The sequence below is a fragment of the Amia ocellicauda genome, chromosome 2, assembly GCF_036373705.1.
Source record: "Amia ocellicauda isolate fAmiCal2 chromosome 2, fAmiCal2.hap1, whole genome shotgun sequence".
NCBI classification, from domain to species: domain Eukaryota; kingdom Metazoa; phylum Chordata; class Actinopteri; order Amiiformes; family Amiidae; genus Amia; species Amia ocellicauda.
In genome coordinates, this window is record NC_089851.1 from 48,995,543 (window position 1) to 49,010,648 (window position 15,106).

General features: G+C 37.2%; 1 protein-coding gene across 3 annotated transcripts in view; it reads left to right on the forward strand.

The window, feature by feature from the left end:
• dnajc13 (DnaJ heat shock protein family (Hsp40) member C13) overlaps nt 1-15,106 on the forward strand; it is a 150,435-nt gene that overhangs the window by 25,165 nt on the left and 110,164 nt on the right. For all 3 annotated transcript variants that reach the window (XM_066687458.1, XM_066687467.1, XM_066687476.1), the window contains exon 2: nt 1,866-1,946. In XM_066687458.1, coding sequence (XP_066543555.1) covers nt 1,879-1,946 — 68 coding nt within the window. In that variant the 5' untranslated portion in view covers nt 1,866-1,878. The remainder of the gene's footprint in view (nt 1-1,865; nt 1,947-15,106) is intronic.

Consider the following 15,106-nt stretch of genomic DNA (forward strand, 5'->3'; position numbering starts at 1 on the left):
TGCAGAGTTCTGGATGAGCTGGAGCGGGTGGGTAGTAGTTGCAGGCAGGCCGGCCAGGAGGGAGTTGCAGTAGTCTAGGCGGGAGAGGACCAGTTACTGGACGAGCAGCTGAGTCAAGTAGTCGGTGATTCGGCGCATGTTGGTCAGGAAGAATCTATAGGTGTGTGTCAGCGTGGTGATGTGCTGGGTGTAGGAGAGCGCAGGATCGAGGGTGACTCCTAGATTTTTAGCGGAAGAAGAAGGAGAGAGTGTGTGGATTCCAAGGGGATTGAGATGGAGAGATCAGCAGAAGATGAGGAAGAGTGGGGGAAAAACAGGAGATCCAATTTTGAGATGTTGAGCTTGAGGTGGTGCGAGTGCATCCAGGCGGACATAGCAGACAATGGCAAGAGATGCAAGAGGGGATGAGAGGGTCAGAAGAGGGGAAAGACAGGAAGATCTGGGCATCTTCAGCATAGAAGTGGTAGGAGAAACCATGGGATGCGATGAGGGGACCCAGGGAGCAAGTGTAGAGAGAGAACAGGAGGGGGCCCAGGACGGAGCCTTGGGGTACACCTGTGAGGAGAGGTTGGGGGGTGGATGAGGAACCTCACCATGTTACTTGGTAGGTCCGGTCGCTGAGGTAGGAGGAGAACCAGGTTAGAGCAGTCCCAGAGATTCCAAGGTCAGCGAGGCAGGAGAGGAGGATGGAGTGATTGACGGTGTCAAATGCTGCATAGAGATCAAGGAGGATGAGGACTGAGGAGACGGAGGCCGCTTGAGCACAGCTGAGGGAGTAAGTGACTGCCAGGAGAGCCGTCTCAGTGGAGTGAGCTGTGCGGAAGCTGGATTGCAGAGGATCCAGGAGTGAGTGATGGGAAAGAAATGCAGAGAGCTGACGGTGGATAGCACGCTTGAGGGCCTTTGAGAGGAAGGGGAGTAGGGAGACAGGGCGGTAGTTCTGAGGAGAGGTGGGGTCAAGGGTTGGTTTCTTGAGGAGTGGGATTACAACAGCTTGTTTAAATGCAGTGGGGAAACAGCCAGAGAGGAATGAGGAGTTGAGGAGGGAGGAGATGAAGGGGAGTAGATCAGGAGGAGTTGCTTGGAGGAGGCGAGAAGGGAGAGGGTCCAGGGCACATGTTGTAGGTTTGTGACGTAGGAGGAGAGAGGAAACTTCATTCTCACCTCTCTCAGATTTTGAAGAAAAGGAAGCTTGGTCAGTGGGAGGTTTGGGTGTGATGGGAGAGGATGGGGGATTGTTAAAGAGCTTGTGGATTTCTGCAATATTGGAGGAGAAGGAGGCAAAATCATCAGCAGTGAGAGATGAGGGAGGAGGAGGTGGAGTAGAGTTTGCTGTGGCTGTTGACACTGGATTCAAAGAGTGTTTGGAAATAAGGTTTCTTGGCTGAGGTGAGTGAGGAGGAGAATGTAGGCACTAAAGAGCGGTAGAGTTTGAGGGCAGCTGGGAGTTTGGTCCTTTTCTACTTCTGTTCGGCGGCACGCAGACTAGTTCGGGTTGAGCAGAGAACATGCAGTGTATTGCATAAATAGTCAGCCCCCCAAGGACATTTTCTGGAAAATATGTATTCCATTTAGCTACATAGTTACTTCAAAATGATTTGCTCGTGTCTAGTGTTGATGAAACCCTATTATATTTATAAAAAAAAATAATAATAAATTAAAAAAATAATAATAATAATAAAAAAAAATATATATATATATAAACAAGGGCAATGTCTAAGGGTCTTGAAAGTTAAATTGCTGCTTGACAAATATTTAATATTATTTCTTCCACCTTTTTTCTATTGATGTCTCTGCTTTGTACAATAAAGCTTAATTTCATACAGACAAGGCCATCTAAACTATTGTTTTTTTTTCCCTTTAAGGTCTTGCTGGAAGATGAATATCCTCAAAGACAATAAAGACTTAGCCTGTTTCTACACAACAAAACACTCCTGGAGGGGAAAGTAAGTACCTTAATTTATTTTAAGGAAGTGGATTGAATTTCATGGTTCTTACAGCACAGTGGAATATTTTAACAATCTACCCAGTTTGAAACATGATATGCAGTAGGGTATCGGTTATATCTTCTGCTTGGCATTATGTGGGCATTTAGCCTATTGTTTCCTGCCCTCAGTATGGTGCTTAACATAAGTACAAGTGGATTACACTTGAACATCTAACCTTTGAATATGAAATATCTGATACTGCCTACTTTGTGAGTCAAGTGTGTACTATGTAAAGGTAAGTAACTTAACTAATGCAAGTATGAAATGCTAGATATTCAATACTGCATTGTATGCAAATGCATTAGCTGAAACTATCATGATTTATATGCATACTTTGTACCCTAATTTCAATGTGCAATGTCTGCACATTACCAAACAATTTGTAATACTTAACGTTGTTGATTGCAAACACTGTAGTTATTTGTGCTAAGGGAATTTGATAGACATGAAGACATAATATAGGAACCGATCCAGATATCTGTAAGTGTTCGTAATTGCCATGTTTGAGGAAAATACATCGACCCACAGATGGATGATGTTTACTGCATTGTGAAATTTAGGCAGATCTCTGCATTTTATGAGATAATTAAGAGAGAGCTCATTTGTGCTTCAGAGGGTATAACTAAAACAGAGGATGAGATTCATGTGCAATAACTAATCCAGAGGTATATTTTTGCTTCTGTGAATGATAGGTTAAAAAGTCTCAAAAAGGTTTAAAAAAAAAAATAAATCTTTTTTTTTTAATTAAAATGCTGAACTTTCAGCAATAAAAATAAGAGAACATGAAAATGGGAAATTATAAAGTCCAAGTGTAATCAAAGTGCTAGATTTATCAGATTTTTCATTGGATTGCACTATTGGCAAAAATAATAACTTTTCTATATCAGACACTGGTTACACTCTTTTGTTAAATCTGTACAAGACTGAAATGTTCTTACCTAATATCCCATGAAGTCCCTGCCTGTCTGGTTTCTGCTTTCAACTACTTTAGTTTGTCTTGGGTTCGTCCAGATTTTTTCCAGAATCCAAACCAGCATTTTCCCTCCTATTTTGGTGTAGCCTAAGTGATTTTTTTCGTTCTTCTACTCAATTATAAAGTGTCCAAAAGAGTTGACTACAGCATGTTCAAAACTCTTCAGCTCATCTTTCTGTATCCTCAATAATGTTGGATAATATCACTCATGCTTGATTCATTGCATTGACTCCCAGTAAGCAATTGTTGATTTTTTTTTTTTTTTTTTTTTTTTTTTTTAAACTTGTAACATTATTTTATAAATGTTTGTAAGACATTGTAATTACAGGTGCTAAGAAATCTATATCTGAAAGTTTGTCATTTTAAAAAAAGCAGACCTTCGGAACTCTCAAAACAATAAAAACAGGACTGATATTGTTTAACAGTATATAATTGAAGAAGGCTTCTGGAACTGCTATCATGTTAACATGATACAAAATGTGCAAAATTGTATGGACCTCCACACCTGTCATACTGTACAGATGAGATTGGAAACTCATATCACCTGAAAGGGGAGGGTTTCCATTTCACATTTTCTCGTGTGACGTCACTGAGGATGAGATTTAAAGTTTTTAAAGCACCAAGAGTGTTTGCAGCAGCTAAAAACAACTCTGACAGCTCGAACATTTTTCCAAAGGTAAGAAATGCATTGAAAAATTATCGTGACAATACATATTCAAATACATTTCTTTTTGTAGTATGCTTTAACCAAAATTATAATGAAATAAGATGGTTCTGGATATTTACTAGATAATATTTCACAAAGTATAGTGATTATTATTGTTACTGTTATAACTGATAGCATTATTAGTTTGGTTTAAAAATAATTATTGAACAATGTTTTAATTTGAAAAGTCAAAAATATATATTTGTATTTGTTTGGAAGTCATGTAATGTGGTCATGTCAATAAACGGGATTTCTAATTCAATCACAGAAACTTACTTGTTATTGTATGATTTATAACAATGTATTGTGGATTTCAGCAAACAAGACAACCACAGATGACAAGAGTGGACTCTTCCCAGTGGAAGCGTCATGACCAAGAGGAACAAGAAACTCTGATTAACTGTACTGCTTCAAGCCCACACTTTCTTTTTCCTGTTTTTCAACAGTTTGCTCTTCAATTTGATAATGAATGAGACAAACCGATATGCTAATAATGTGCTCACACCTGCCCAATCGGAGTGACCTCTTAGTGTGACTCTGGAGTTACTTTGCCATGTTTATCATAATGGGACTTGTGCCCAAACCCACACTGAAGGATTATTGCAGCACAGAATTTCTGCTTCTAACTCTAGGTTTTGGATACTTTATGCCTTGAATAAAATGAATGGACGTTCTGGATTTCTTGCATTTTGTTGACAACAGTCAGTCATACCCAGTGGTCATGTGGCAGGCTGTGGAAGATTCAACCAGTTCTGCATCATATTCATCGTGCATTTAAGTTTACTTTACTGAAAAGAACATCAGCATTGATGAATGTTGTACAAAGGCAGACTTTCTTTCACTCTGTGAATCAGGAGAAAGGAGCACCACTGCTATTGTTAAAGACAAGTCTCCCGCCAAGTGGTAAAGGATCTTCTTGAAGGCTTTGAAAACCAGAGATACTGCATTTGGTTGGATTGTTTTTCCTGCAACCCGGTTCTTTTCTGTGAATTACAGCAGCTGAAGTTTGAAATTTGTGGCACAATGATGCCAAATGGAAGAAGTATGCCTTAGGATTTACGGAAGAACAAAATAAAAAAGGGAGTCAGTGGAAAAGAAAAAAGCAAGTGGTTTGCTGCATGGACGAAACTAAACTTCATGATTCTTCAGAAAAGGATACGGGTAAAACAGGCTTCTCTATCCTGTTACCAGTTTTTGTATTTTTCTGGAATACAATAAATTAATGGGAGAAGTACCTGATAATCAAATTATTATTTTTTTCAATGCTTTTCTACTATATACCAAGATTGAGAGCCTATCTCATTATCAGTTCTGGCTGTTGAAAAATGGAAGGTTGCCACTCCATCCAAAGGGAAATCATCATTGGACAAAGATCCACCAACTAGGGCTCACTTTCTCATTGCCATTCCTCCAACCCAAAAAAATAACCTCTCTTGGACGTGTCGGGTGCACAGTGCCAGAACAAACGTGACTCTGAAAAAAAGAAACCTGGTCATAGAGCTGCTGCCAAAGAAACAAGACACGTGTGACCAATGGGATCCCATCTTTTCATCACGCAGTTTTCATCACCAGCGACAGTTCATCATGGACATTTCATTACCAATTTGCATATTCATCAACAGTTTCATATTTCATTGATTTACTTCAAACGTATTTCTTAATGTCCTACAATTCCAAATCAGTAATATTAAATTCCACAATTACCCATGGCATTAGTAATTGTTTTTTCAACTCTTTAATTTCACCCTTTTCATCGAATAATGGATAAATCTGTTGGCTTGTTTATACGGCATTCATTCACATCCTGCAGACTTCCTTATTCTGCACAGAATATTACCATTATTCAATGAAGACTCAGACTTCATGCTGTAAGTATATAGAAAAACAGTTTACATTATAATATTCCAGTAATACATATTGGGAAGAATACTTCTATGATCTAACACTTAAACTTAATGTGCAGTTCACCAAGTGAATATATATATATATATATATATATATATATATATATAATTTTTGTTGTACGCGTGTTGCCTGATGATCATAAAATAAAAAAGATGCAGGTATGGAACAGAAAGTGTTTGAGAGAGAGAGACCGGGAGGAGGGTGTTTTAAAATAGGGCTATAGCACAATAATTGATGCGTTATATTTTACACTTATGTTTACATGCTATGGTTTGCTTGGTTTTGTTCTTAAAAATAAACTTATTTCTATTTGTGTTTTTTTTTTTGTTGGTTTTATTAAGATTGCTGCTCGTTGTGCAATTCCCAAAACTTGCATATTAGGATGTTAGTTAGGCATAAAGTTTTGGTATCAACTGATACATCCTTGTATCTGCACTTTACTACTTTGATATTGGAGATATAGTTTCCTTGTTGCATGTATCTTGTATCAACCCAGTGTTTTTGTCAAACTGATTGTAATGCTATTGTCTGCTCGTTTTATCTGACCTATTTATTAAGTGTGTTCTATTGTGTGAATAAACTGCTCTTTGAATTACAATCAGTATTCTTCCTTTAATGGAAGCCGACCTGTGTAGAGTAGTTTTAGTATTTGTTAAATACTCTATTTCCCTTATATACAACATTGAATAAGGTTGGCATAGTCTACTTTTAGTCTGGTTAAATGTTTTATTTTTTTTATTTTCATGTTATAGTAATTTCCAGTATCTTGCAATTAATTTTAGTGTGCAGTGTTGTATTTGTGATGAGCAATACCACATTGATTTAATGTGGCTTTGCAGATATTGTTTTACACTGTTAGAACTTGGAATGACTTTTGTCTGTTTAATACATAGTATCTCCTCCAGAATGGTTTTCCTAAAGAGATCTCGGCCAGTTACCACACCTGTACTGTACTGTGCTGAGCTTTTTGGTTTAAACCATAGTTTTGCAAGAGAGATATTAAGTGTTGAAGACATTGCTTAAGAGACTGGTTCATTTAGTTTAGTAGCTATTGGTAAGACTTTGAGGTTTACTTCTTAATACACAGGAAACACCAGGTGTTGCTTAAAATTTGTTACCGCAGTGGAAGAAATCATTTTGGTAGTGGAGAAGTTGCATGTGAATAAATGCTTTCTCCTTTTAGACATTAGCATTGCTGAGAGCTAAAACAGAAAAACAGAAGGAAATGTAAATTTTCCGGTAGACTTGCAGGAAGTGGTAACGGGTAGAAAAAGATGCACAAGAGCAGCACCGACTTCTGAAATATGTTTCATATTTAACATTTATAAATGGCAGACCTGTTTCAAATCAGATTTTATATTTTCCAAAAGGTCTCCATTTCCAGATACATTTGACAGAAATTGAGTTTAGTTGTAGTCATATGTGCGGTAATGGTGTTTGCTTAACCACTGTGCATGGGTACTGCTATACATGTGCAAATAGCTAATATAGCTGATTACCAAGTGCTACACTCAAAAATGAATTGAACTAATTTAAGTTGAAACACATAACACATCTGTTTTACAAGAGTAATTGTATAACAGCAGGAACAAGTGCTTCAAAATGAGAATTGAACAACCTATTGCTAAGTTATAGTCCATATGTCCCCATTCCATGTGCCCCTAGAATTCAAATAATGTACGTTGTGAATAGAGGAGAACTGGTACCAGCAGTAGTTTGATTCAAGAAGGTATTTTTTAGTGCTGTTTTTTATATGAATAAAATGCTACTTTACACAGTATTTTTAAATGTCTTGAAGCCTATTCTAAAAGTAAAAGCCAAATGAAAGCTGTTTTACCAAAGAAAGAATGAATACAAAACTAGAAGTGCTGTTCATAATATACTGCTCTTTGGGGAAAAAAGACTGGACCAGAAAAAGGGCTAGTAATTATTATAGTGAAATCAATTTTACAGAATCTTTTAATACAGAATGATTTACTATACATATATTTTGTGTGTTTATATAATACACTGATATATTTAATGAATGAACAATGTGCTTACAGTTAACATGGAAACCACTATATCATTAAAATTTTCAGTCAAATCAGTGAGAAATCAAATAACAGATTTACACCATACATTCTCTTAATTACTCAGCTTGGTTTAGTTTTAAACAGCTAGGAATAAGAGATGAGATGAGAATTGACTTGATTGTTGCTTACCCCCAAAATCAACCTTTTACTGAAACATAGAAATCAGAGAGGTGTTGTACACATTATTTGTTTATTAAACTTAGAGCTTAAACCTCAAGCAATTGATTTATTTCTACTATACACAAAGCCAGATAGTAGTGATAACATTTTGAATCTGATGGAAGCCATTTTCTTTCTCTTTCAATATTTAATGTATCTTCTGTTTATGAATCCGTTAAACATGTAACTACCCTCATGTTTGTCTCTTGCCAAGCTGATACTTCTCATAATCTTTTCTCTTGGAGATCTATATTTCCAAGAATAAATTTGTGTTCCTCTGTCCATTATACATTTCTCACTAGTAACCTTTTGGGTAATGTTTATGCTTTAGTGTCCAATATATCAGCTTTATTGTTTTAGAGTTTACAGTTCCCACTTCGTAGTAGGATTTTGCTTGGCTGATTTTACAGTGTGGATGGTCTAACAGTGAATCACCATTATGTTACATCATTCTAGTATTAGGGTTGTTACAGTGAGTTGAATTAATTTAACAGTTTGAGTCCAAAATTGGGGGCTCTAAAAAAAAAATGTGTATACTTTTTGCCATGTCAGCAGTTTGTTGAGACTATGATCTCTACTCTACTGAATCACATTTAAAGCCTTGTGAAGTGCCATTTTGTTAACTGATGCTATGTATTACATGCTGACCAAAACATTTTATCTTGTATGGTATTGTACTTTACCCTGAAAGTCACTCATTCTCTTGCAAATGTAAAGTGTTCTCTTCTAGTTAATAGGTTATAGTCTCATTTATGGTTACATTTTAGGCCTTTTTTGCAGATTGGTATTTTCACATTTTATGGAAGTTAAAGCCAGTTTCATGGCAACGATCAGTGATAAATATTTCACATTGGCTGAAGAGAAGGCACAAGACTGTCTTGTTAACAGCTTTTAGCAAATCCATTAATAACATCTATATTTAACAAAGACTCATTTGAAAATATGAAATGCATTAGGAAATAAATGTATGTTCTTTATGTATGTAACTTTATGGCAATACAGTAGGAGACCCATTCATGGCCTAATGCAATAAACCACATCCCTTTATAAATACAACCCAGTAAATAACATGAAAAAACTAAATAAAGCTAGGGTATGCAATCCTGAGAAGCCAGCAGTTAGCAAGCTTGTTTTGAAAGTGTAGAGCTCGCCCTCGCTTCAGAGACGTCTCCAAAGCCACGCCCCCTCTGTCACACATGCACACACACACAGAGCAGAGTCTCAGCACCAGGAGGAGAGATGTGTGGGTGGAATCGATCGCAACAGTTTCAGATTACTGCATGTCTCATTCATAGGTTAGACATTACAATAATAACGAACGTACAGTGAGGGGAAAAAAGTATTTGATCCCCTGCTGATTTTGTACGTTTGCCCACTGACAAAGAAATGATCAGTCTATAATTTTAATGGTAGGTGTATTTTAACAGTGAGAGACAGAATAACCACAAAAAAATCCAGAAAAACGCATTTCAAAAAAGTTATACATTGATTTGCATGTAAATAAGTATTTGACACCTTCGACTTAGTACTTGGTGGCAAAACCCTTGTTTGCAATCACAGAGGTCAGACGTTTCTTGTAGTTGGCCACCAGGTTTGCACACATCTCAGGAGGGATTTTGTCCCACTCCTCTTTGCAGATCCTCTCCAAGTCATTAAGGTTTCGAGGCTGACGTTTGGCAACTCAAACCTTCAGCTCCCTCCACAGATTTTCTATGGGATTAAGGTCTGGAGACTGGCTAGGCCACTCCAGGACCTTAATGTGCTTCTTCTTGAGCCACTCCTTTGTTGCCTTAGCTGTGTGTTTTGGGTCATTGTCATGCTGGAATACCCATCCACGACTCATTTTCAATGCCCTGGCTGAGGGAAGGAGGTTCTCACCCAAGATTTGATGGTAAATGGCCCCATCCATCGTCCCTTTGATGCGGTGCAGTTGTCCTGTCTCCTTAGCAGAAAAACACCCCCAAAGCATAATGTTTCCACCTCCATGTTTGACGGTGGGGATGGTGTTCTTGGGGTCATTCCTCCTCCTCCAAACACGGCGAGTTGAGTTGATGCCAAAGAGCTCGATTTTGGTCTCATCTGACCACAACACTTTCACCCAGTTCTCCTCTGAATCATTCAGATGTTCATTGGCAAACTTCAGACGGGCCTGTACATGTGCTTTCTTGAGCAGGGGGACCTTGCGGTCGCTGCAGGATTTCAGTCCTTCACGGCATAGTGTGTTACCAATTGTTTTCATGGTGACTATGGTCCCAGCTGCCTTGAGATCATTAACAAGATCCTCCCGTGTAGTTCTGGGCTGATTCCTCACCGTTCTCGTGATCATTGAAACTCCACAAGGTGAGATCTTGCATGAAGCCCCAGACTGAGGGAGACTGACAGTTATTTTGTGATTCTTCCATTTGCGAATGATCGCACCAACTGTTGTCACCTTCTCACCAAACTGCTTGGCGATGGTCTTGTAGCCCATTCCAGCCTTGTGTAGGTCTACAATCTTGTCCCTGACATCCTTGGACAGCTCTTTGGTCTTGGCCATGGTGGAGAGTTTGGAATCTGATTGATTGATTGCTTCTGTGGACAGGTGTCTTTTATACAGGTAACGAGCTGAGATTAGGAGCACTCCCTTTAAGAGAGTGCTCCTAATCTCATCTCGTTACCTGTATAAAAAACACGTGGGAGCCAGAAATCTTGCTGATTGATAGGGGATCAAATACTTATTTCCCTCATTAACATGCAAATCAATGTATAACTTTTTTGAAATGTGTTTTTCTGGATTTTTTTGTTGTTATTCTGTCTCTCACTGTTAAAATACACCTACCATTAAAATTATAGACTGATCATTTCTTTGTCAGTGGGCAAATGTACAAAATCAGCAGGGGATCAAATACTTTTTTTCCTCACTGTGTGTGTGTATATATATATATTTTTTTACATTTAGACCACTTAAATTATTGATTGCTGTCAGGATGTGAAGAGACTTTCAACCAGTATAACAAGAAATGTTTCTGGAAAAGATTGCATACCCTACCTTTAACATTCCTCTTAATTATCTATTATCCTTATTAGATATACCTATCTAATGACGTATCTATTGCCAACATTGCTACAGTTTGTATTGGCGGGGGGGGTGCGGAAATCCATTGGGCACAAGAATATCAAAGAGTATTCTGAGTAGGGTCAATATCACACAAGATGGTGGACTGAAATCTTACTTGACTGCTCTGTACAGATCTACATAGACAGTCAAGTGTAAATGTCTATATGGGGGGAAGGAAAGCCTGTGCTATGGTTTTCAGTTTTTAATGTTGGCACCTCTGCATTTAGAATGTCCTGTGATTTTATTGCAAGCTTGGTTGTATTGACAGTTAGGTGTTAGCTTTAGAGGAAAAGGAAATGCCTGCAAGAGAAGCCCTACACCACCAAACCACATGTTATTGAAGGAACGGAGGAGGGATATGGGGAAAGTGCAACTGATAACTTGAATTCACAGTAGAAAAGTTGTGTTGTGGTTTATGATGGTGTCCTTTGGCATTAACTCCATTAAATACTACTGTTAAGTTCCTAGTATTAACCAGGTCTTGGATACATGCTTGGATCCAATACTAGGATCAGCATTCATAGTGACTAGTTAATAATGTAATGGACAATATTGTATGTTCCTTTTCTAATATTTGTCCTTAATATAGAAAAAGCCTCTAGAGCAAGGGAAGGAAGTTAAACTTTAGAAGCTAATGAGTGGATGCACTCACACTTTCATTATATAACAATATACAAAATCTATGTTTCTTTCTGTTGATGTTTTCTATAATAATGGTAAACAATGTGGTAGGAAATTACATTTTATATTGATTTTTGTATTTTGTAAGATTGTTTTTTGCACTTGTAATCTGTCAAATTGAGTAGAGATTCATGTTGCTCCTTGTTAATTGAAAAGTGTAGCTTATTTTGTAGTATTGAATTAAACAGTACAATACTGTACTAACCGTATTACCACTTCTGTTTTATAAGTTGGTCTGTACAGTAGATTTTGATTTAAGAACAATGTATTACTTTATTATGATATTACATCTGGAATATCTGGTGATTTATTAATTTATTTTCAGTTATTTTGACTCTTACATTTCTGACTTGGCACTGACTAACCCCTGCAAGAAAAAGTGCTGCTCTACACCAAAAATGTGAAAGCTCTCTCAATATTCGTCAAATAACTAACTTTGATTTGTACAGTGATGAGGTAATTCCTTATTTTTAACAATTTTACATTTGTCATGTTCGTTTTTCCAATTGATGTTGATAAAAAGCACATTCTAATTTTTTTTAATATGCTTTAATTAGTCTTTACTCTGCATAAGCAGAGTAAAATGAGACCACTGTGCTTCAATATTAGTCTAATTCATAATAGTATTTTATTTTTCTGTAAGAATTTGAAGAGCTTTCTACTAAGGGTACAGTCGGTCCCACTGGGATTTCGCAATGTTTTTTGGTGATATCTGCGGCCCAAAATACTTGATTTTTGCAGTGGCTTTTCTGAAATTCTGCGATTAAATGTTGCGATTATATATTCGATTAATGTTTCATGTAAAGCAATAAAGTCATATTTGCTCAGTTTATTCAATGGATTTGCTTACATTTGATATTTTAAATTGTGTAACTGAAAAAAGTTACACAAATTTATACTTAACATAAAACCCCTACTGTTTAACATTTATGAAGTGGCTCTGATTTTGGAAATTACTTAAATTAAGGCTTCAATTAAGTAATTAAGCTTGGTTGCAACAAAAATCTACAATGTAGGGGGTGCTCCAGGACCAGGGTTGAAAACCACTAGGCCTACATCTCAATGTCACTATACATTTCATCCTCCTCCATATTAAGTGCTCCGCTGCGCAGACGTTGGTTGTGGTACATAAAGACCAAGGCTCTTAAGTTGTTGTTAGAGGTTGATCACCTATGGCTGGTCAAGTAGGCAATCCAGTCCATTTCTTGGTACATTATTGAAGCCTGGACTAACCTTGTAGCTGGACAATCTGTTATCCATAAATGCAATGTGACATGGATCAAACACCCCAACTTCTTGGAGGAACTCCATGGCAGGCTGTCCATCTGACATTTGTAAGTCAGATGGACTTTGTAAACTTTGGAACTTTTGTAAATTTGTCCTCTGCATTGCTTTATTTTAGTTTTCACAGCAAAGGGCAAGTCATCAACTCTGTCAAAGTAGTGTGAACAAGCTTCATACTGTAGTTCTTTGTTGGCTGCAATGCTTATCTGCAAGTCCTCCAAGTAGTGAAAGATCCTGGTTGTCTGCTTGGGAAGATGTCAAGAAGCTGCAAGATGACTTTGCACTTATCTGCCATGATGTTCAATTGAATCTGCAATGATAGAACTAGGTCTTAGTCCTGTAGCATATAACTGAAATTTCTCTACAGACTGTGGTGCACTTCGGCCACACACAAGTGAATGAAAGGAATAAAAAAGAGAAACATAAGAAATGTATGTTTAGTTGCTTACTGTGAAATACCACAATGGCTTACATACGTGACAATGACTTTATACATGACATGCATTGTAGAATGCATGTAGATTGAAATCAAACCTATATTTTCATCTCTATGAACTCCTTGGCCAAATTACTCTGAGTGGTACTGCCCTGATGAGAACCATGAGTTCCAGCGCGTTGCATATGGATTGGGAGCCATAGTTGCTCTCTTCCGTCCTGCCAGTTTTGTGGTGAGATAAGTAAGCTATCTTCTTTTTGCATACCCCCATATGATAAAATGTCTGCGAAAAACATAGCATGAATGCGTTCAGCTGATCAAAAGGTTTGTGGAATGCACTCCCTATCAAATTCATGATGTGAACCATGTATGTTATGTGCAGGGATTTGGGGAACAGTGATTGAAGTGCAGCTTTGTAGGCTTTCTTCATGTACGCAGCATTGTCTGTGTCAAAGACAATGATGTCATCATTGGATATATTGTAGTCTTGTAGACATTTCACCACAGCCATGGCAACAATTGAACGGTTGAACTGCTCCAAAAAACTGTCTCTGCGAGGTACACAAGTATTCTCCCCAAAGTATCCTTTTCAAGTGGTGCGATGAGGATGTTTACTACACATCTTCCTTCAATATCTCCTTCAGGTAGACATCTCCCAAGTGCTTTTACTGTAGCTAGTGGTATCCAGGTATGGAACCTCTATTGATGCCTTTCTCCTACAGTTACTGCCTCATTGAGAGGTGGTCACTTTTGGAAAGGGGAATGTTGACTGCTGTGCAAGTGCATACCCAGTCTTCACAAATCTGAAAAATAACAATTGTACCAATTGATTAGATTAAAGTATTTCTGTGTGTCAAAATCCATTCACACATTCACTTAGACACTTAGGCACTAGAATAGACTACAAAAACATGTTTGATCATTAAGCCTATATGTTTTATATGACTATTTGTATATTTTAATGACATTTAACATCATTTATATGTATTTTTGTGGGGTGAGAAAATTAGATTTAAAAAAAAATATATAGAAATATGTGCTTTATACCCTGCAACTGCAATAGAAACATATCCCCAGAAGAAGCATGACAATTTAGTAGTGTACTCTTAATAATGTGAAAAATCTGAAAAAAAAACACATTGAAATTCTAAATTAAAACTTACAGATCTAATCAACAGTTAAACTAGATGTTGCCAGACACAGAGGTATATGGTCAGAATAAACTATTATTTCTGATTGATTGTAGTGTTATGATGATCACATGCAGATGATCATTTTGCATGAGAATATGGGGATATTGTTATTTTTGGTTCTGTATTGTGATGTGAACAATCATAAATCCCAACAAAGTCATAGTGATTTGTATTCTGTTCTAATTGTACAGGTCTAAGTATAGGTTACCCCTTCTCCAGCCACTACTCTGCTAGCCCCAAGGATTAAAAGTAAAAACATTTACTCTTTAATTGTGAAATGTCTACTTTTTCTTTAATCGAAACTGTGAAATAACAGCTTTGTTTTTCTCCAAGTGTGGTCAAGCATTATAAAAGATATAAAAAGTCTGAACAGCTGGAACAGAAGAAAAACAATACTGTTCATGTCTGAGTTATTTAAAGTTATTTTGGAACCGAAGTGATGTATGCATGTTCGCATTTGTATGCATTTTTTTTGTTTGTCTTTGCATACTTTCTGTTGGAAAACTGAAACCAAAATTGGGTTTGCACTTAATAGTCTGAAAGCTTCCTGTGAGATTCATAAAAGAGCTTGCATTTGCAGAAGCTGCTGTCTGCTGACTAATGCATTGA